Below are 21099 nucleotides of genomic sequence, written 5' to 3' on the forward strand. Positions count from 1 at the left end.
ATAGAGCATGTAAGAATGAACAATAGCCATTGAATTCTACCCTGCTGATATACTGTACGTTATAGGGATGAAATGTTCACTCTAGAATGCCCTTGAAGTCAATCGGAAACAGTATTCAACAATGGTATAAACATAAATCATTATAGCCATGCATTATATCAACCCTCCCCCTTGTTAGGTTCTAAATAAACAGAGTAAAAACTACTGGACAACTAGGACAAGCTCAAATCAAGTTTATTCACCCAATGGGTCAGACAGCTGAACAGACAAAGACGTGATCTCACCATCACAAGTACACTGCTCAAAAAAATAAAGGGAACACTAAAATAACACATCCTAGATCTGAATGAATGAAATATTCTTATTGAATACTTTTTTCTTTACATAGTTGAATGTGCTGACAACAAAAATCACACAAAAATTATCAATGGAAATAAAATGTATCAACCTATGGGAGGTCTGGATTTGGAGTGACACTCAAAATTAAAGTGGAAAACCACACTACAGGCTGATCCAACTTTGATGTAATGTCCTTAAAACAAGTCAAAATGAGGCTCAGTAGTGTGTGTGTGGCCTCCACGTGCCTGTATGACCTCCCTACAATGCCTGGGCATGCTCCTGATGAGGTTGTGGATGGTCTCCTGAGGGATCTCCTCCCGTACCTGGACTAAAGCATCCGCCAACTCCTGGACAGTCTGTGGTGCAACGTGGCGTTGGTGGATGGAGCGAGACATGTCCCAGATGTGCTCAATTGGATTCAGGTCTGGGGAACGGGCGGGCCAGTCCATAGCATCAATGCCTTCCTCTTGCAGGAACTGCTGACACACTCCAGCCACATGAGGTCTAGCATTGTCTTGCATTAGGAGGAACCCAGGGCCAACCGCACCAGCATATGGTCTCACAAGGGGTCTGAGGATCTCATCTCGGTACCTAATGGCAGTCAGGCTACCTCTGGCGAGCACATGGAGGGCTGTGCGGCCCCCCAAAGAAATGCCACACCATGACTGACCCACCGCCAAACCGGTCATGCTGGAGGATGTTGCAGGTAGCAGAACGTTCTCCACGGCATCTCCAGACTCTGTCACATGTGCTCAGTGTGAACCTGCTTTCATCTGTGAAGAGCACAGGGCGCCAGTGGCGAATTTGCCAATCTTGGTGATCTCTGGCAAATGCCAAACGTCCTGCACGGTGTTGGGCTGTAAGCACAACCCCCACCTGTGGACGTCGGGCCCTCATACCACCCTCATGGAGTCTGTTTCTGACCGTTTGAGCAGACACATGCACATTTGTGGCCTGCTGGAGGTCATTTTGCAGGGCTCTGGCAGTGCTCCTCCTTGCACAAAGGCGAGTCTCATGCTACCACTAGATTGAAAGCACCGCCAGCATTCAAAAGTGACCAAAACATCAGCCAGGAAGCATAGGAACTGAGAAGTGGTCTGTGGTCCCCGCCTGCAGAACCACTCCTTTATTGGGGGTGTCTTGCTAATTGCCTATAATTTCCACCTGTTGTCTATTCCATTTGCACAACAGCATGTGAAATTTATTGTCAATCAGTGTTGCTTCCTAAGTGGACAGTTTGATTTCACAGAAGTGTGATTGACTTGGAGTTACATTGTGTTGTTTGTGTTCCCTTTATTTTTTTGAGCAGTGTATATATACAACCCACTTAAGAACAAGTCTCCTCCTTTTCTCTAAACATGACAGTTTTATTGCTAGGCAGGAAGTAGTAATAAATTGTTCCTTCTCCCTTAATGTGACCTGACCTCGGCCCCCATTCCTCACTAATCCACAGCTATCCACCCTTATCAGTGAACGCAACCATCTGATTGCCTTTGCCTTACTCAGTAACATTCCAAGCCCCTGGCTCATATGCAACCTTAACTGACCACCAATTGTGCAAGTTCTCCCACTTAAAAAGAGAGGCCTGTAATTTTCATCATAGGTACACTTCAACTATGACAGACAAAATGAGAAAAAAACATTGTAAAACATCACATTGTAGGATTTTTAATGAATTTATTTGCAAATTATGGTGGAAAATAAGTATTGAAAATTACAGGCCTCTCATCTTTTTAAGTGGGAGAACTTGCACAATTGGTGGTTGACGAAATACTTTTTTGCCCCACTGTATACATTATACCTACAAAAAGCCATTAACTTCTGGTGTAGCAAGTATTTCAAATTACAACCCAACAACTGAAGCAAGACTGTGGCCCTTCTCCTTTCCTAAGGATACCTGATGTCTAACAATAACATGTTCTGACAGAATGTAAACGTTCTGCATTACCCTCTCTCCCTTAGTGACTTGATTAAGTATATTTATAAGTCAGAACTCATCACCCTCGACTCAGCATCTCTCCGTGCTTTACTGCATTAACCACTCTTTACTGATGGATAGATGGATAGATGGATAGATGGATAGATGGATAGATGGATGGATAGATGGATGGATAGATGGATAGATGGATAGATGGATAGATGGATAGATGGATAGATGGATAGATGGATAGATGGATAGATGGATAGATGGATAGATGGATAGATGGATAGATGGATAGATGGATAGATAGACATATAATCGTTTTGAGAGACTGGTGATTTTCAGTAAGAAACTGCCGCTGGAGGGAATTTCTTGGGACTACACACGCACACACAGTGTGCTAAGCCAAGATGCTAAGTTGTGAGGCATGGTATCATCAAACCGCTGTGTAAAGGGTCAGATTGGTTGTGAGAGGAGTGGGTATCCCGCCAGCTTCCAAGGTAATCAAAGTCAGCATCAGAGTTAGAACTCCTAGACACAACTATCCATTATCACACTGGCTCACAGTCTATGGGAGACAAAACAGTCGCAAGCTGCATTTCTTGGGAATTTATATCATAACTGGCGAGTGTTGGCCATCCTTTTCATTCAAGTTGGATTACTCCTGGGCTGCAGCACCCAAAGATAATAATTGATATACTGGCCCACAATGCTCTGTCAGGGGTTCTTAATTAAACCTTTTCAGCTAAAGAGACAAATTACAAAATGAGCGTCCTTCCGTGGCCAAATTCCTCCTCCAAAGTAGAGGTCGGCCGATTAATTGGAACGGCCGATTAATTAGGGACGATTTCAAGTTTTCATAACAAACGGGAATCTGTATTTTTTTATTTTTAATTACACCTTTCTTTATCCTTTATTTAACTAGGCAAGTCAGTTAACACATTCTTATTTTCAATGACGGCCTAGGAACAGTTAACTGCCTTTTTCAGGGGTAGAATGACAGATTTTTACCTTGTCCGCTCGGGGATTCAATCTTGCAACCTTACAGTTAACTAGTCCACCGCTCTAACCACCTGATTACATGGCACTCCACGAGGAGACTGCCTGTTACACGAATGCAGTAACTACCAAGGGTAGTTGCTAGCTAGCATTAAACTTATCTTATAAAAAACAATCAATCATAATCACTAGTTAACTACACACGGTTGATGATATTACTAGTTTGTTTATCTGGCGTGTCCTGCGTTGCATATAATCGATGCGGTGCGTATTCGCGAAAAAGGACAGTCTTGCTCCAATGTGTACCTAACCATAAACATCAATGCCTTAAAATCAATACACAAGTATATATTTTTAAATCTGCATATTTAGTTAACATTGCCTGCTAACCTGGCTCGTTGCGAACAAACAGAGCCAACTTCGCCAAATGGGGGATGATTTAACAAAAGTGCATTTGTTAAAACCATAACCATAAACATCAATGCCTTTCTTAAAATCAATACACAGAAGTATATATTTTAAACCTGCATATTTTGCTAAAAGAAATCCAGGTTAGCAGGCAATATTAACCAGGTGAAATTGTGTCACTTCTCTTGCATTCATTGCACGCAGAGTCAGTGTATATGAAACAGTTTGGGCTGCCTAATTTGACAGAATTTTACATAATTATGACATAACATTGACGGTTGTGCAATGTAACAGGAATATTTAGACTTATGGATGCCACCCGTTAGATAAAATACGGAACGGTTCCATATTTCACTGAAAGAATAAACGTCTTGTTTTCGAGATGATAGTTTCCGGATTCGACCATATTAATGACCTAAGGCTCGTATTTCTGTGTGTTATTATGTTATAACTAAGTCTATGATTTGATAGATCAGTCTGACTGAGCAATGGTAGGCACCAGCAGGCTCGTAAGCATTCATTCAAACAGCACTTTTGTGTGTTTTGCCAGCAGCTCGTCACTGTGCTTCAAGCATTGAGCTGTTTATGACTTCAAGCCTATCAACTCCCGAGATTAGGCTGGTGTAACCGATGTGAAATGGCTAGCTAGTTAGCGGGGTGCGCGCTAATAGCTTTTCAAACATCACTCGCTCTGAGACTTGGAGTAGTTGTTCCCCTTGCTCTGCATGGGTAACGCTGCTTCGAAGGGTGGCTGTTGTCGATGTGTTTCTGGTTCAAGCCCAGGTAGGGGCGAGGAGGGACGGAAGCTATACTGTTACACTGGCAATACTAAAGTGCCTATAAGAACATCCAATAGTCAAAGGTATATGAAATACAAATTGTACAGAGAGAAGTACTCCTATAATTCCTATAATAACTACAACGTAAAACTTCTTACCTAGGAATATTGAAGACTCATGTTAAAAGGAACCACCAGCTTTCATATGTTCTCATGTTTCTGAGCAAGGAAATAAAACGTTAGCCTTTTTACATGGCACATGTTTACTTTCTACTCCAACACTTTGTTTTTGCAAATAGTGTGTGATTATATTGTATTCTCATAACTCGCGACCTACATTTCACATGCCTAGAGCAGAGTTTAAGAAACCCTACTCTAACATACAGTACAATGTCTCCAACCATTACTTAGATAGTTGAGAGAAAATCCCTTAAAAATGTGCCTAGAAAGAGAACCATTAAGAGATTCCACTTCAGTGCAAGAATGCGCATGTCGTGTTCAGGTTGAACACATTTTCTAATAGACTTGGGCATCCCCATCTGGACAACTTGAGTCACTTTGGCCATGGTCCACATCATACATTGCAGTTGGGCATCAGATTGCTATGTCACAGATGAGGATATGTGATATACTAAACACCTATTCAGGCGTTATGAGATCTGGTAAGCGACTGCAATATAGTCGGCCTGGAACGCGGCCATTATGTTCTGAATAAAATGGAGGCCTGGGCAGCTGATGGAGGCTGATGGCATTTAGAACACTGGGTACTGCCATGTTGTTTGTTTTTGTGCCAACCACACACAGACAGCTGAGCACCTGGTACAGTGTGGGCAGCATTGCCAGCCCGCCCAGACACATTGGCATCAATACATTATGTAGATTTCAATGAATACTAAGGTTCAGGAAGAATTACTTTCAAAAACAAGAGGGTGTTGCAGAACAAATAGCAGAATAGAGTGTTAACGGCACCTCCTGCGGCTGTCAAACGCATGTTAGTGACAAAACGGCAAAAGACCCAGACCTCCACTAGTTCCACCTACCATATGGGGTCCCTGGGCCAAAGTCTTTAGCAGCATCCAGCATATACTGTCCCAGCAGCTCTCCATTGGTTGTCCTGGATGGGATCTTCTTATCTAACTTCTCATAGAAAAACTCCTCTATACGCGCACCTGTGTAAAAGTAAAGAATAAGATAGTTCACACCAGATAGCAATTAGGTACCTCAATCAGTAAATGTAGTGCTTTTCCTTTGTGCCAAAAACCCAATAAATAAAAAAAGATGCTAGAAAAAACTACCAATTTCAAGGTACAAATAAGCACAAGTAATATAATGATGTAACACCTCAACCCAACCCCCTGGAAAAACATGAATCACCGGTCTTCTCAGTCTTTATCTATTCCCTTTCAGAGGCATTCATTAATTAGCCTACATCATTTATCACCAGAGAAAAGTCCTTCAGGTACAATGAAATGAGCTAAATGTCTCTTCCATTTTCAAAGCGATGAGTTTTATACACCAAAACAACTCTACTGAGCAATAATGTACGAGTTATGATTATGGACGTAATAACGTACATATGGACAGACAATGAATAACAAGACTTAACATTTGACAATTCCTATCTACAATGGTATACTGCTTGACGTTGGAAAGTGAAAGGCAACATTGATCAATGCACTACAGAAGACACAGCATGGGAGTGAAATGGAGGGGGTGGCAGTTCTCTCTGGAACCTATCCAGCTTTCTGCACACAACATTTAGCAGATAAACAAAGGCTTATTTTTTACCCCCTACAAACACTTTTACAAGATATATACACACACACACACACACACACAACAGGAAAAGCACATCAACAAGTACAGACACACGATGACACACACTCCTTTGTGTATGTGCTTCTTGATGAGAATAAGGGTAGGGGAGAGGTTGGTGGTTCCTTCACAGATTTGTCCCAAATGGCACCATATTCCCTATACACTGACTGTACAAAACATTAGGAACACCTACTCTTCCATGACATGGACTGACCAGATCAATCAAGGTGAAAGCTATGATCCCTTATTGATGTCACTTGTTAAATCAATTTTTAAGCCTTGAGACAATTGAGACATATATTTTGTATGTCTGCCATTCAGAGGGTTAATGGGCAAGACAAAATATCTAAGTACCTTTGAATGGGGTAATGGTAGTAGGTGCCAGGCGCACAGGTTTGAGTGTGTCAAGAGCTGCAACGCTGCTGGGATTCACGCTTGCAACAGTTTCCTGTGTGTATCATGAATCCAGCCAATTTGACACAACTGTGGGAAGCATTGTAGTTAACATGGGCCAGCATCCCTGTGGAATGCTTTTGACACCTTGTAAAGGCCATGCCCTGAACAATTGAGGCTGTTCTGAGGGCAACTCAATATTAGGAAGGTGTTCCTAATGTTTTGTACACTGTGTCTACTGTAGGACTCTGGTAAAAAGTAGTGCACTTTGTAGGAAATAGGGTGCCATTTGGGTTCATCCTCCTCTGCACAGATGGGCACTAAACACAATTAGCCCTCCTACCCCAGTTTACCTTTCCTAAATCATTACCGTCCCAAATCTGATTTGAACACATAAGTCTCTTCAACTAATCTTGGTTACCCAGAAGTAAAATTCTTGCAAAAGTTGTAACTTCCCAAATAATCTGTCCACGAGAGATGACTCAACTAACTTTCGTGCAGCACCTCAATTGAATTTGACATCGATGACACTATTTATGCTGAAGTTTTATTTATGCTGAAGTCAGAGCAACCAAACAGGCCTTGGATTTGGCCTTGCATGGAAAGTCACCTTAAGAATGAAAGTCCCTTACGGAGTGAAATTTTGCAGAGAAAGAAGGACCAATTGGAGATATCAGTTATCTATAACCAGCCATCATAGGCAATCATGTGAGTACAAGAGCCTAGTCCTATTTCAGCACCTAAACCCTTCCTCTTTACAGTTCAAAGATGCTAAAGGACTAAGCAAAAGTTGTAAACCATATGATAAAGTAGAACATGGCATTGACCTATCCAGCTCCTTCAGATCTGTGATCACTGAGGGGGTACAGTATGTTAAGGGTTTAGGTCCAAAATGAAATCATTCCACACATTCCAACTGACCCCCATAGGAAGTCTTATGGGGGTGGTGAGCCTCAAGTATGCTGCTACTACTACTACTACGACTACGACGACGACTACTACTACTACTACTACTACTACTGCTGCTACTACTACTACTACTACTGCTACTGCTGCTACTGCTGCTACTACTACTGCTACTACTGCTCCTGCTGCTACTACTCCTGCTGCTACTCCTGCTGCTACTACTCCTGCTGCTACTACTCCTGCTGCTACTACTGCTGCTACTACTCCTGCTGCTACTACAACTACTACATACTGAGAGTGGAGACAGACTTACCAGTGTGGTCAACTGTAGCATGGAGGGTCAGAAAGTCAATGGTTAGTTTTCTAACATACTAGGTTTCTTTCTCTCAAAGGGACCAATGCCACAAAGTACTGTATACTTCAATAGAACTTCTTTGGACATATGCATGTAGGCAAAACACAGCCAAAGAAAAACACTAGCTAGGGCTCAGAACCCAAAACACAGATAGAATGGCATCACCATGAAGGCTCCTTTCAGCCTGGTCCCAGATCTGTTTGTGCTGTCTTGTTTGGCAGTGGCAATGACCATGGGAGTTGACCGGACAGCACAAACAAGTCTGGGACCCAGCTATATGTTGCTTTAGGACTGGGTCTTACTTGGATTGGGCTGCAACAAGACCTCTGTTTGCCTGAAGATCTTCTCAGTCCAGTTCTTCGTGCAGTCGGCCCGGGCGATCAGATTCTCCAAGTGGGCATCGAGCTCGGTCTTCTCCGCAGAGCCCAACTTCTCTTCTGTGAACTTGGAGACAAAACAAATAAATCAAATTTACTGACAAAAACATACACCTAAATAATGTAGGCGAAGACAGTATACGTTATGACTGGCAAAAAAACAACATTGTTCTGTAAGTCAGTGGCAGCTGGGCAAATTGTGACCAGCCGAAACGGTTCTGTCTGGCTCTGAAATGTTTCCGTGAATGGCCCATTTTGAGCAGCTTGTGACTGCTAAGGCCCTCTAAGCCTAACCTCTCGAACTACAACACAAAGCTAAGTTACAAAATGAACCTAAGCTCAACCACCACGTCGTGTCTGTGTGGGTGGAGGGAGGGAGGAGCGGAACAGACAGACAGAGAGAACTGTGAGGATAGCAGAGCGCAGAAGCTCCCTGAGTGACTGCTCTATAATTGTGCAGCAGCCACACTGGTAGTCCATCCGGCATCACAAGACGTCTTGAGCTCCCTCATTCCATCCGGCATCACAAGACGTCTTGAGCTCCCTCATTCCATCCGGCATCACAAGACGTCTTGAGCTCCCTCATTCCATCTGGCATCACAAGACGTCTTGAGCTCCCTCATTCCATCTGGCATCACAAGACGTCTTGAGCTCCCTCGTTATGACTCATGATTAACCAATCACTTGAAGACGTTCACTTCTGCTCCACTGCAAAATGGCAACAAGAAGAAGAAGTCTATCATAAGGCTATAATAAATGTACCTTTGCTTGAAATACCACCTTATCTGGCGTGAATATAACACCCAACCCATTTCATACGCAGTACATTGAAATACATGCCATATCTACTCCTAAAAAGTACTACAACCACATCCCTAATAATGTGCTGACAATATCAAGCCATTTCAAAATCGATCTTTTTTGGGCAACTAAGTGCATAATGTGGTTTGCCATCAGCCACAGAGCTAGTCTCACAGCACAGTAGGACTACATCAGACTTTCTTTCTATGCATTGGTGCGTTAAGGTTTATTTCTCACAGGGGGATTTTTGGCATGTGAAGACGGGAGCTGGAAATGGCATAAAAGGGCTGTTACAATGGCTGTCACTGGTAACCCAAATCCAAATCATCCAAACATAGGATAATGCTTCAGTGATTACCATTCTTACGGAATGGTAATATTTGGCCATATTTTCCTGTTCGTGGATCACATGTGGTCATCAACAGAGGTGACTGGTGGGAGTGAAACATCTGTTTCCTCTCGAGTGACCATGCACTTTAGGTTGAATCACAGTCACTGATTGGTGGAGAAAGCCTGCCCCTTGCATTTCACACAGTAAAAAGCTGATACTACTACTAGCCATCTAAAGTGAGCTCTAAAAGTATTGTGACAGTGACATATTGTTTTGGCTCTGTACTCCAGCACTTTGGATTTGAATGATACAATGACTATGAAGTACAGACTGTCAGCTTTAACTTGAGGGTTTTTTCACCCATATCGTGCAAAACGCTTAGAAATTACAGCCGTTTTTGTACATAGTCCCTTCATTTCAGGGGACAAAAAGATTTGGGACCAATCCACTTACATGTGTATCAAAGTAGTCCAAAGTTTAGTATTTAGTCCCATATTCCGTATTTAGTCCTATATTCCGTATTTAGTCCTATATTCCGTATTTAGTCCCATATTCAGTCCTATATTCCGTATTTAGTCCCATATTCCGTATTTAGTCCCATATTCCGTATTTAGTCCTATATTCCGTATTTAGTCCTATATTCCTAGCATGCAATGATTACATCAAGCTTGTGACTCTACAAACTTGTTGGATGCATTTGCTGTTTGTTTTGGTTGCATTACATATTATTTTGTGTCTAACAGAAATTAATGGTAAATAATGTATTGTGTTATTTTGGAGTCACTTTGATTGTAAATAAGAATATAATGTTTCTAAACACTTCTACATTAATGTGGATGCTACCATGATTATGGATAGTCCTGAGTGAATCATGGATAATGATAAGTGAGAAAGTTACAGAAGCAGAAATATCATACCACCATTACAATAACAGGGAGGGTATAATATTTAAGCAATGAGGCATGGTGGGGGTGGGGGGGGGGTATATGGCCAGTTCTTAGCGTGGTATATTGGCCATATACCACAAACCTGAAGTGCCTTATTGCTATTATAAACTGGTTACCATTGTAATTAGAGCAGTAAAAATAAATGTTCTCATACTCGTGGTATCACATGATGCTGTATTGTTCACTTGCTTTACCAAAACCTGTACAGTGTGGACTTGTTTGACCATTGAAAACCTACATTGCAGGCTATTCAATCCATTGGCAGCCATGTAAGCCCTGTGAAAACATCCAATTCCTAGAAGCCAGAGGAACACTAAATTCCAAATAGGCCTACTTTATACCACTCCAAGTTGAAAAAGTACTGAGAGTGGTAGCATACTAGTCCTGTTGTGGATAGGCCTGATGATATTTTTTAACATTTTTGTCATTTAAACACACATTTAAAAAAAAAAAATTATAATCTAACTCACAACCCTGGCGCTGCAACAGCCATGCTCAACCAACTGAGCTACACAGTGGGATCGGTTTAATGGTAAATTGCACAGAAGGTCCAACTGAAATTTATCTTAACCCAACCCCTCGGAAAGACACACATACACACTGTACTAAAGATTAAGGACACCTTCCTAATGTTGAGTTGCGCGTACCCCCCTCCTCCCTCATTTTGCCCCCAGAACAGCCTCAATTCGTCAGTGCATGGACTAAACAAGGTAATGTGCTGAAAACATTCCACACAGGGATGCTGGCACAAACATGTTGAGCGTGAACAATGCTCAAGCTTTTTTTTATTTTTATGTTTTTTAACCCGTCTCCTCCCCTTCATGTAGACAGATTGAAGAGGATTTAACAATTGACATCAATAAGGAATTATTGATTTCACATGGTCAGTCTGTCATGGAAAGAGCAGGCATCCTTAATGTTTTGTCCACTCAGTGTATATATACAGTGCATTCAGAAAGTATTCAGACACCTTGACTTTTCCACATTTTGTTACGTTACAGCCTTACTCTAAAACGTATGAACTTGCTTTTCCTCATCATTCTACACACAATACCCCAAAATGACAAAGCAAAAACATGTTTTTAGAAATTTGGCAAATGGTTTAAAAAATATCACATTTACATAAGTATTCAGACCATTTACTCAGTACTTTCTTGAAGCACCTTTGGCAGCAATTACAGCCTTGAGTATAATGCTACAAGCTTGGCACACCTGTATTTGGGTGAGTTTCTCCCATTCTTTTCTGCAGATCCTCTCAAGCTGTTGGATGGGGAGCGTCGCTGCACAGCTATTTTCAGGTCTCTCCAGAGATGTTTGATCGGGTTCAAGTCCGGGCTCTGGCTAGGCCACTCAAGGACATTCAGAGACCTGTCCCAAATCCACTCCTTCATTGTCTTGTCTGTGTGCTTAGGGTCTTTGTCCTGTTGGAAGGTGAACCGTTACCCCAGTCTGAGGTCCTGAGCACTCTGGAGCAAGTTTTCATCAAGGATCTCTCTGTACTTTAATCCTTTTATCTTTCCCTTGATCCTGACTAGTCTCCCAGTCCCTGCCGCTGAAAAACATCTCCACAGCATAATGCTGCCACCACACTTCACCGTAGAGATGGTGCCAGGTTCTCCAGATGTGACACTTGGCATTCAGGCCAAAGAGTTCAATCTTGGTTTTATCAGATCAGAGAATCTTTTGTCTCATTGTCTTAGTCCTTTAGGTGCCAAAAGGCTTTAGGCAAACTCCAAGCGGCGGTCATGTGCCTTTTACTGAGGAGTGATTTCAGTCTCTACCATAAAATGGCCTGATTGGTGGAGTACTGCACAGATGGTTGACCTTCTGGAAGGTTCTCCCATCTCCGCAGAGGAACTCTGGAGCTTTATCAGAGTGACTATCAGGTTCTTGGTCACCCTTCTCCCCTCCGATTGCTCAGTTTGGCCAGGCGGCAAGCTCTAGGAAGAGTCTTGGTGGTTCCAAACTTCTCCATTTAAGAATGATGGAGGTCACTGTGTTCTTGGGGACCTTCAGTGCTGCATAAATGTTTTGGTACCCTTCCCCAGATCTGTGCCGACACAATTCTGTCTCTGCACTCTACGGACAATTCCTTCGACCTAATGGCTTGGTGTTTGCTCTGACATGCACTGTCAACTGTGGGACCTTATATAGACAGGTGTGTGTCTATTCAAATCATGTCCAATCAATTGAATTTACCACAGGTGGTTGGACTCCAATCAAGTTGAAGAAACACCAAGGATGATCAAATAAACAGGATGCAGCTGAGCTCAATTTCGAGTCTCACATAAATAAGGTATTTTTCTGTGTTCTTTTTAATACATTTGCAACAACAAAAAAACAATGTTTTGCTTTGTTATTATGTGGCACTATGTGTAGATTGGTGAGGGAAATCCATTTAGAATAAGGCTGTAATGTAACAAAATGTGGAAAAAGTTAAAGGGTCTGAATAATTGCCGAATGCACACACACTCATACAGGTTTTGGAGAGGGGGGCTGTTGTTGTGGGGGGGGTAAATGCCTTGGTCAAGGGCACAATTGCAGGCAATGGCATCTAGGATTTGATACCCTTCGGTCCTGGGATTCAAACTGGCAACCCTCCGGGCTCGCCTCTCTAATCGCTAAACTACTGTACCTGCCGGATGACAGGAAAACAGGTCAATCTTTTGATTAGAATAGGACCAATGATTGAGGAATAAGACATAGGCTGCTACACATACCATTATTAGTCCCCACTCAATACAGCATAATACAAAAAAATGTCGCCTTTTTTCAGTGAGGACTGCAATGACAACCAGTGGCATGATGCATAGAAATGTATAGCAGACAGGTCTAGTACCCTAGCCCTACAATTCTCTGACAGGAGTGTAAAGTAGCGGTTAGAGGAGTCGCCGCCCCGTATCCTGGTGACCGTCACATGCACCCCTCGGCGCTACGGTCGAAAACAGACATAAATAATGGAGAAGGGCTTAACCAGAATTATCGGCTTACAATGGCGTTAACGGTGAGAAAATCCTAAACGAAAAACATTCCCTATTTTAAAATATTTTTGAAGTAACCGTTTATATTTGGTGTTTGCAGCGTTATATGAGAAAGACTACACATTACAATCCGTTTCGGAATAAGATAATTACAGACTACGCACCTCGGTCAGAGCACGCCAAAAACAATTATTCATGGGATTTCAAACAACACATTTGCTAAATACCTGTACTGCACGAGTGAAGAAGACTCCTGCATCAGAAGTAAGCTTTTTTAGATTGAAATCCATCGTATCAGTGTGTGCACCGCTTCTTCGGCTTGTTACTGTCCCCTGCAAAGGGAGTCCTGTCGCGCAGATGCGATGATGTAGTACACAAACGCACAGCCTGGTCTCAGACTAGATGTAACATAGTAAATGTAAATCCGGGATGATGCGGTACACAAACGCACAGCCTGGTCTCAAATTAGTGTGATATGTTACGTTTGGTATGGTTACAGAAGACAGAAGGTTACTTAAGAAATCTTGAGTCTATTGACCGTGAATCTAACTAACATAATTTAAAAAATCCCCATCAAAATCCGTCAGTTTAAACTAGAGATATCAAGTTTTTTTTATTTGGGCTGCAGCTCAATCCATTGCATCCACTTATGTCGGCCTTCTGCATCTACTGTACGGTGGGAAGTGGCTGAGCTACAGCGGTGTTTGTCAGAACATGAGACATCCCGCAAATCGGTCTTTTCACGAAAATGTCTGTAGCATCCTAGCGGTCAACAAATGACTCAATAACAAGATGGTGTTCTCCGTTTTATTCTACAACCCCCACAAGTGTCACAGAACTTGTTTGAAGGTAGCCCATACAAACAAATGGAAGTATGGAGGTACAGTAGTTTTGTACCAACAAAAATAAACGGTTAAATATGTGTCCAAAAAATATATATAAAAAAATGTATATATATTTCCTGGGCTTTCTTATATCTTTACCTCTTTCTGTGTTTGCAAACATTGCCGCACGAGGGGGATGCATGCAAGTTGGTGGAATAACACAGGGGAGTTCTTATAAAACGGCAGCAGAAAAATACTTATTTACATGTTGCTTATGAGTGCATTTCACGCTACTTTTGGATTATAATTGGATTTTAAGGCTCATATGAATGTTCTGCTTAATTTAATGTTTGTGTCATCATCGCAAATCAACTGCATTATACATAGAAAACACTTCAACTTCAACCAGTAAAATGTCTCTTTGGCTAGCTTTTGCTACATCTATGTCAATGAGTGTTAGCATTCTAGCTAACAACCGCTGCATCCAAAATAGTTATTTTGCAAAGATCACAACCAAATATAATCTTAGCGACTGTTCATGCAATAATCAGAAAATCCTTGTAAGCATATGAGAACACCAAAAAGTTATTTTGTTTAGAAGTAATAAAAACTTCAATCTAGGCTATGTTGAATGGGTGCAGATGGCAATGGCTTTCTTACTGCAGCCTAGAGTCTCGCCTAACGTCAGTGTCGTGTACTGGAAAGGGGTCTATAGGACAGACACTTCAAAACCATATTCCTTATGATGATGTATTTTTTACTGTCTTTTTTGCCATTTATGAATGTATTATACAATGTGTTTCTATGGGCTATAGTAGTAAAGGCTAAATTCAATATTTTTATCAAATCATTTTGTAATTTTTGGGGCGGATACTTAAAGGGGTCATAAAATCTAAATCAAATAACTAAATGATACACAGTATGACCATCTTAAAACAATTCCATATGTTAGCTTAGTATCCCCCAACGGCTTAGACTTGGATTAAGGTAAGGTAAGGTAAGGTGGTTGGATGGGTGGGTGGCCATTCAACATGAATGTCTAGCTACCTATCTTGCGTTTTTGAATCTCATCGCGGACAACTTTAGTATTTTAGGTAATTAGCTACTTTAACCCTAACCTTAACCCCTAACCTGTAACCTAGCTAACGTTAACCAGCTAGTTAACATTAGCCACCTAGCTAACACTAGCCACAACAAATTGGAATTCGTAACCAGTGCTTGACTTGGGCCGGAGCTGTCCGGAGCGTCGTACCGGCATCTTAAATGTTTTGAGGTGCATGCCGGCTCCTCTATAAAACAAAGTAGCCTATTGCCGGCACAGGTTCACACACCGAGGCAAAAAAGGTTGACCAAAGCGGAATGAAGGTGGGATCTGCATTGAATAGCAATGGAGAGTGGGCATTCATTTCCTGATTCTGCTTTGTTCAAGTTTATTTGCCGCTAGTCTGTGAATCTATGCGTGACAGTAGGCTGTTCAAGATTGCACACATTGAAAATGTTCCAGCCTAAATGTGCATGATGCGCTGTTCCAAATGGTCAAATTAGGGTTTGTAAGGTCATGAAAAGTTATGGAAATTAGTTTAATGACTTTGTTCATGTAATTCATGATAATTTAAATATTACCAATCACTTAAAAATCTACGTCAGCCATTATCAGAATGACCCTTCAGTGCATGTCTTCATTCCGCTTTGGTCAACCTTTTTTGCCTCGGTGTGTGTTGCGTGTGTGTCTGTAGGAGTGGGCCATTGCCAGAGGAGAGAGAGCACTACATTTCAGCAGCAGGTATAAAATAATGACAGGCAACAGACTAACTAGCAGTTATCTCGCTAGTTAACTATAGCTAACTAGATACGTATCCATTTGATCCCTGATTCATTGAATGAGGGTATCATTTTATAAAGACAAAAGTATTTGGTTGTAATGTTGCAATATTTTACTGTATATCAAGAGTGGCAACCATCCTCCAGGGTAGCTACTTGGTATGCAGGCTTTTGTTCAAGCCCTGTACTAACTACATTTCTATTTTATATTTATTAAGGATCCCCATTTAGCTTGGGTTCCAGCAACATTAAGGCAGTTACATACATTTGAAAACATTACATGACATTACATTTCATAGCACTTTACCCAATACATTTAGTGTGTTCCCTCAGGCCACTACACCACTATCACATATTTACAATACAGCATCCATGTGTACATGTGTGTAGAGTGTGTGTCTTATCATGTGTATATGTGTCTGTGCCTGTGTGTGTGTGTGTCTCTTCACAGTCCCTGCTGTTCCATAAGATGTATTTTTTTAATCTATTTCTTAAATCTGATTCTACTGCTAGCATCAATTACCTGTAGAATAGAGTTCCATGTAGTCATCGCTCTATGTAGTACTGTGCACCTCTAATAGTCTGTTCTTGACTTGAAGATTGTGAAGAGACCTCTGGTGGCATGTCTTGTGTGGTATGCATGTGTGTCTGAGCTGTGCTAATAGTTTAAAAAGACACCTCTGTGCATTCAGCATGTCAACACTTCTTACAAAAACAAGTAGTGATGAAGTCAATCTCTCCTCCACTTTGAGCCATGGGAGATTTACATGCATATTATTAATGTTAGATCTCCGTGTAAGGACCAGCAGTGCTGCCCTGTGCTGAGCCAATTGTAATTTTCTAAGGTCCTTCTTTGTGGCACCTCACCACAAGACTGAACAGTATTCCAGGTGATACAAAACTAGAGCCTGTAGGACCTGTCTTGTTGATAGTGTTGTTAAAAAGGCAGAGTAGCGCTTTATTATGGACAGACTTCTCCCCATCTTAGCTACTGTAGTATCAACATGTTTTGACCATGACAGTTTTACAATCCAGATTTACTCCAAGCAGTTTAGTCACCTCAACTTTCTCAATTTACACATGATTTATTACAATATTTAGTTGAGGTTTAGATTTAGTGAATGATTAGTTGCAAATACAATGCTTTTAGTTTTTGAAATATTTAGGACTAACTTAGTCCTTTCCACCCACTCTGAAACTAACTGCAGCTCTTTGTTATGTACTGCAGTGATTTCACTCGCTGTAGTAGCTGATGTGCATAGTGTTGAGTCATCCGCATACATAGACACATTTGCTTTACTCAAGGCCAGTGGCATGTCATTTGTGATTTTTAAGGGGCCTACACAGCTGCCCTGGGGAATTCCTGACTCTACCTGGATTATGTTGGAGAGGATTCCATTAAAAAATGCCCTCTGTGTTCTGTTAGACAGGTAACTCTTTATCCACAATATAGCAGGGGGTGTAAAGACATAACACATTTTTCCATCAGTAGACTATGATCGATAATGTCAAAAGCCGCACTTAGGTCTAACAAAACAACTCCCACAGTCCCTTTGTCATACATTTTTCTCATCAGTCATCAGGCAATCATCAGTCATTCTGTGTAAATGTCATGCTTGTTGAATGTCCTTCCCTATAAGTGTGCTGACAGTATGTTGTCATTTTGTTTACAGTAAAATAGTATTGTATTTGGTCAAACACATTCTTTTCCAAAAGTTTACTAAGGGATGGTAACAGGCTGATTGGTTGGCTATTTGAGCCAGTAAAAGGGGCTTTAAAATTCTTGGGTAGCGGAACTGTTTTTGCTTCCGTCCAGGCCTGAGGGCACACACTTTCTAGTAGGCTTAGATTGATTATGGCAAATAGGAGTGGCAATATCATCTGCTATTATCCTCATTAATATTCCATCCAAGTTGTCAGACTCCGGTGGCTTGTCATTGTTGATAGACAAAAAAAATATTCACTTCTTCCACACTCACTTTACGGAATTCAAAATTACAATGCTTGTCTTTCATAATTTGATCAGTTATTCTTGGATGTGTAATATCAGCATTTGTTGCTGGCATGTAATGCCTGATTGCTAGTCTTGCCAATGAAAAAAAACATTAAAGTAATTGGCCATATCAGTAGGTTTTGTGATGAATGAGCTATCTAATTCAATGAGTTTGCCTTTTTGCCCCAAAAATTCATTTAACATGCTCCAAAGCTTTTTACTATCATTCTTTGTCATTTATCTTTGTTTCATAGTGTAGTTTCTTCTTCGCTTTATTCAGTTTCGTCATTTTTCTCAATTTGCAGTACACTTGTGCAGCCGGACTTATTTGCCATTCATTTTGCCTCATCCCTCTCAAACATACCATTTTTCAATTCCACATCAATCCAAGGGAATGTAACAGTTTTTACAGTAATTTTCTCAATGGGTGAATGCTTATTAGTAACTGGAATAAGCCATTTCATAAACGTGTCAAGTGCAGTGTCTGGTTGCTCTTCATAGTCCCCGCGATATGCACATTTTCAGGGAATTCAGGAACCAATATACACAGTCAGTTAGGACAGCAAAGGCTAGCTTTTTCAAACTGAAATTTGCATCCTGCAGCACTAATTCCAAAAAGTTTTGGGACTCTGTAAAATCAATGGAGAATAAGAGCACCTCCTCCCAGCTGCCCACTGCACTGAGACTAGGAAACACTGTCAACACTGATAAATCCACAATAATCAAGAATTTCAATAAGCATTTCTCTATGGCTGGCCATGCTTTCCACCTGGCTACCCCATCCCCGGCCAACAGCTCTGCACCACCTGCAGCAACTAGCCCAAGCCCTCCCTGATTCTCCTTCACCCAAATCCAGACAGCTGATGTTTTGAAAGAGCTGCAAATTCTGGATCCCTACAAATTAGCTGGGCTAGACAATCTGGACCATCTCTTCCTAAAAGGATCTGCTGCCATTGTTGCAACCCCTATTACTAGTCTGTTCAACCACTCTTTCGTATCGTCTGAGATTCCTCCCCTTCTTCACCCAAACTGTTACAGACCTATAACCATCCTGCCCTGCCTTTCTAAAGTCTTCAAAAGCCAAGTGAACAAACAGATCACCGACCATTTAGAATCCGACCGTACCATCTTCACTATGCAATCCAGTTTCCGAGCTGGTCATGGGTGCACCTCAGCAACGCTCAAGGTCCTAAACAATATCATAACCACCATCGATAAGAGACAACACTGTGCAGCAGTATTCATCGACCTGGCCAAGGCTTTTGACTCTGTCAATCACCACATTCTTATCGGCAGACTCAACAGCCTTAGATTCTCTAATGACTGCCTCGCTTGGTTCACCAACTACTTCTCAGATAGAGTTCAGTGTGTCAAATCGGAGGGCCTGTTGTCCAGACATCTTGCAGTCTCTATGGGGGTGCCACAGGGTTCAATTCTCGGGCCGACTCTTTTCTCTGTATATGTCAATGATGTCACTCTTGCTGCGGCTGATTCTTTGATCCACCTCTACGCAGATGACACCATTCTGTATACATCTGGCCTTTCTTTGGAAACTGTGTTAACAAATCTCCAAACGAGCTTCAACGCCATACAAATCTCCTTCTGTGGCCTCCAACTGCTCTTAAATGCAAGTAAAACTAAATGCATGCTCTTCAACCAATCGCTGCCCGCACCGAACCCGCCCGTCCATTATCACTACTCTGGACGGTTCTGACTTAGAATATGTGGACAACTACAAATACCTAGGTGTCTTGTTAGACTGTAAACTCTCCTTCCTGACTCACATTAAGCATCTCCAATCCAAAATTAAATCTAGAATCGGCTTCCTATTTCACAGCAAAGCATCCTTCACCCATGCTGCCAAACAAATCCTCGTAAAACTGACTATCCTACCGATCCTTGACTTCGGCAATGTCAAAATAGCCTCCAACACTCTACTCAGCAAACTGGATGCAGTCTATCACAGTACCATCCGTTTTGTCACCAAAGCCCCATATACTACCCATCACTGCGACCTGTATGCTCTCGTTGGCTGGTCCTCGTTACTTATTTGTCGCCAAACCCACTGGCTCCAGGTCATCTATAAGTCTTTGCTAGGTAAAGTTCCGCCTTATCTCAGCTCGCTAGTCACCATAGCAACACCCACCCATAGCATGCGCTCCAGCAGGTATATTTCATTGGTCATCCCCAAAGCCAACACTTCCTTTGGCCGCCTTTCCTTCCAGTTCTCTGCTGCCAATGACTGGAACGAACAGCAAAAATCACTGAAGTTGGAGACTTATATCTCCCTCACTAACTTTAAGCTTCAGCTGTCAGAGCAGCATACCGGTCGCTGCAGCTGTACCAACCAACTACCTACCTCATCCCCATATTTGTTTTTGTTTTTCTGTTCTTTTGCACACCAGTATTTCTACTTGCACAGCCTCTTCTGCTCATATATCACTCCAGTGTTAATTGCTAAATTGTAATTACTTCGCCACTATGGCCTATTTATTGCCTTACCTACTTACTTCATTTGCACACACTGTATACTGCTTTTTCTATTGTGTTATTGACTGTACGTTTGTTTATCCCATATGTAACTCTGTGTTGCTGTTTTTGTCGCACTGCTTTGCTTTATCTTGGCCAGGTCAAAGTTGTAAATGAGAACTTGTTCTCAACTGGCCTACCTGGTCAAATAAAGGTGAAATATTTATTTTTACTTTTAATTACACACAACAGGCCAACAAATATTCTTTACATCAACAACATAGGAATCACTACAAAAATGATTGTATACACAATATTAGGCCCAGCCCTTGGAACTTTGATTTTCCTAGATATGGCTACTATATTTTGATCACTACATCTGATGGATCTGGATGCTGAATTTCTGCAGCATTAGTAAAGATGTGATCAATACATGTTGATGATTTAATTCCTGTGCTGTTTGTAACTACCCTGGTAGGTTGACTGATAACCTGAACCAGGTTGCAGGCACTGGTTACAGTTTGAAGCTTTTTCTTGAGTGGGCAGCTTGATAAAAGTCCATATTTAAATCACACAGAAAATATACCTCTCTTTTGATATCACCAACATTTTCAAGCATTTCACACATGATCCACATT

The 21099-nt window shown here is 41.6% G+C and overlaps 1 protein-coding gene across 16 annotated transcripts in view; it reads right to left on the minus strand.

Moving 5' to 3' along the window:
• sh3glb2b (SH3-domain GRB2-like endophilin B2b) overlaps positions 1-13726 on the minus strand; it is a 45930-nt gene extending 32204 nt beyond the window's left edge. For 5 of the 16 annotated variants that reach the window (XM_031802737.1, XM_031802735.1, XM_031802734.1 and 2 more), the window contains exons 1-4: positions 13582-13725; positions 8220-8361; positions 7876-7887; positions 5486-5614 (exon numbers count right to left, since the gene is read on the minus strand). In XM_031802737.1, the coding sequence (XP_031658597.1) occupies positions 5486-5614; positions 7876-7887; positions 8220-8361; positions 13582-13644 (346 nt within the window). In that variant the 5' untranslated portion in view covers positions 13645-13725. Of the gene's footprint in view, positions 1-5485; positions 5615-7875; positions 7888-8219; positions 8362-13581 lie in introns of all 16 variants that reach the window. The other 11 variants (XM_031802736.1, XM_020457946.2, XM_020457945.2 and 8 more) reach the window with 4 other exon arrangements.
• Positions 13727-21099: the final 7373 nt, after the last annotated feature.

The sequence above is a fragment of the Oncorhynchus kisutch genome, linkage group LG23 (genome assembly GCF_002021735.2).
Source record: "Oncorhynchus kisutch isolate 150728-3 linkage group LG23, Okis_V2, whole genome shotgun sequence".
NCBI lineage: Eukaryota > Metazoa > Chordata > Actinopteri > Salmoniformes > Salmonidae > Oncorhynchus > Oncorhynchus kisutch.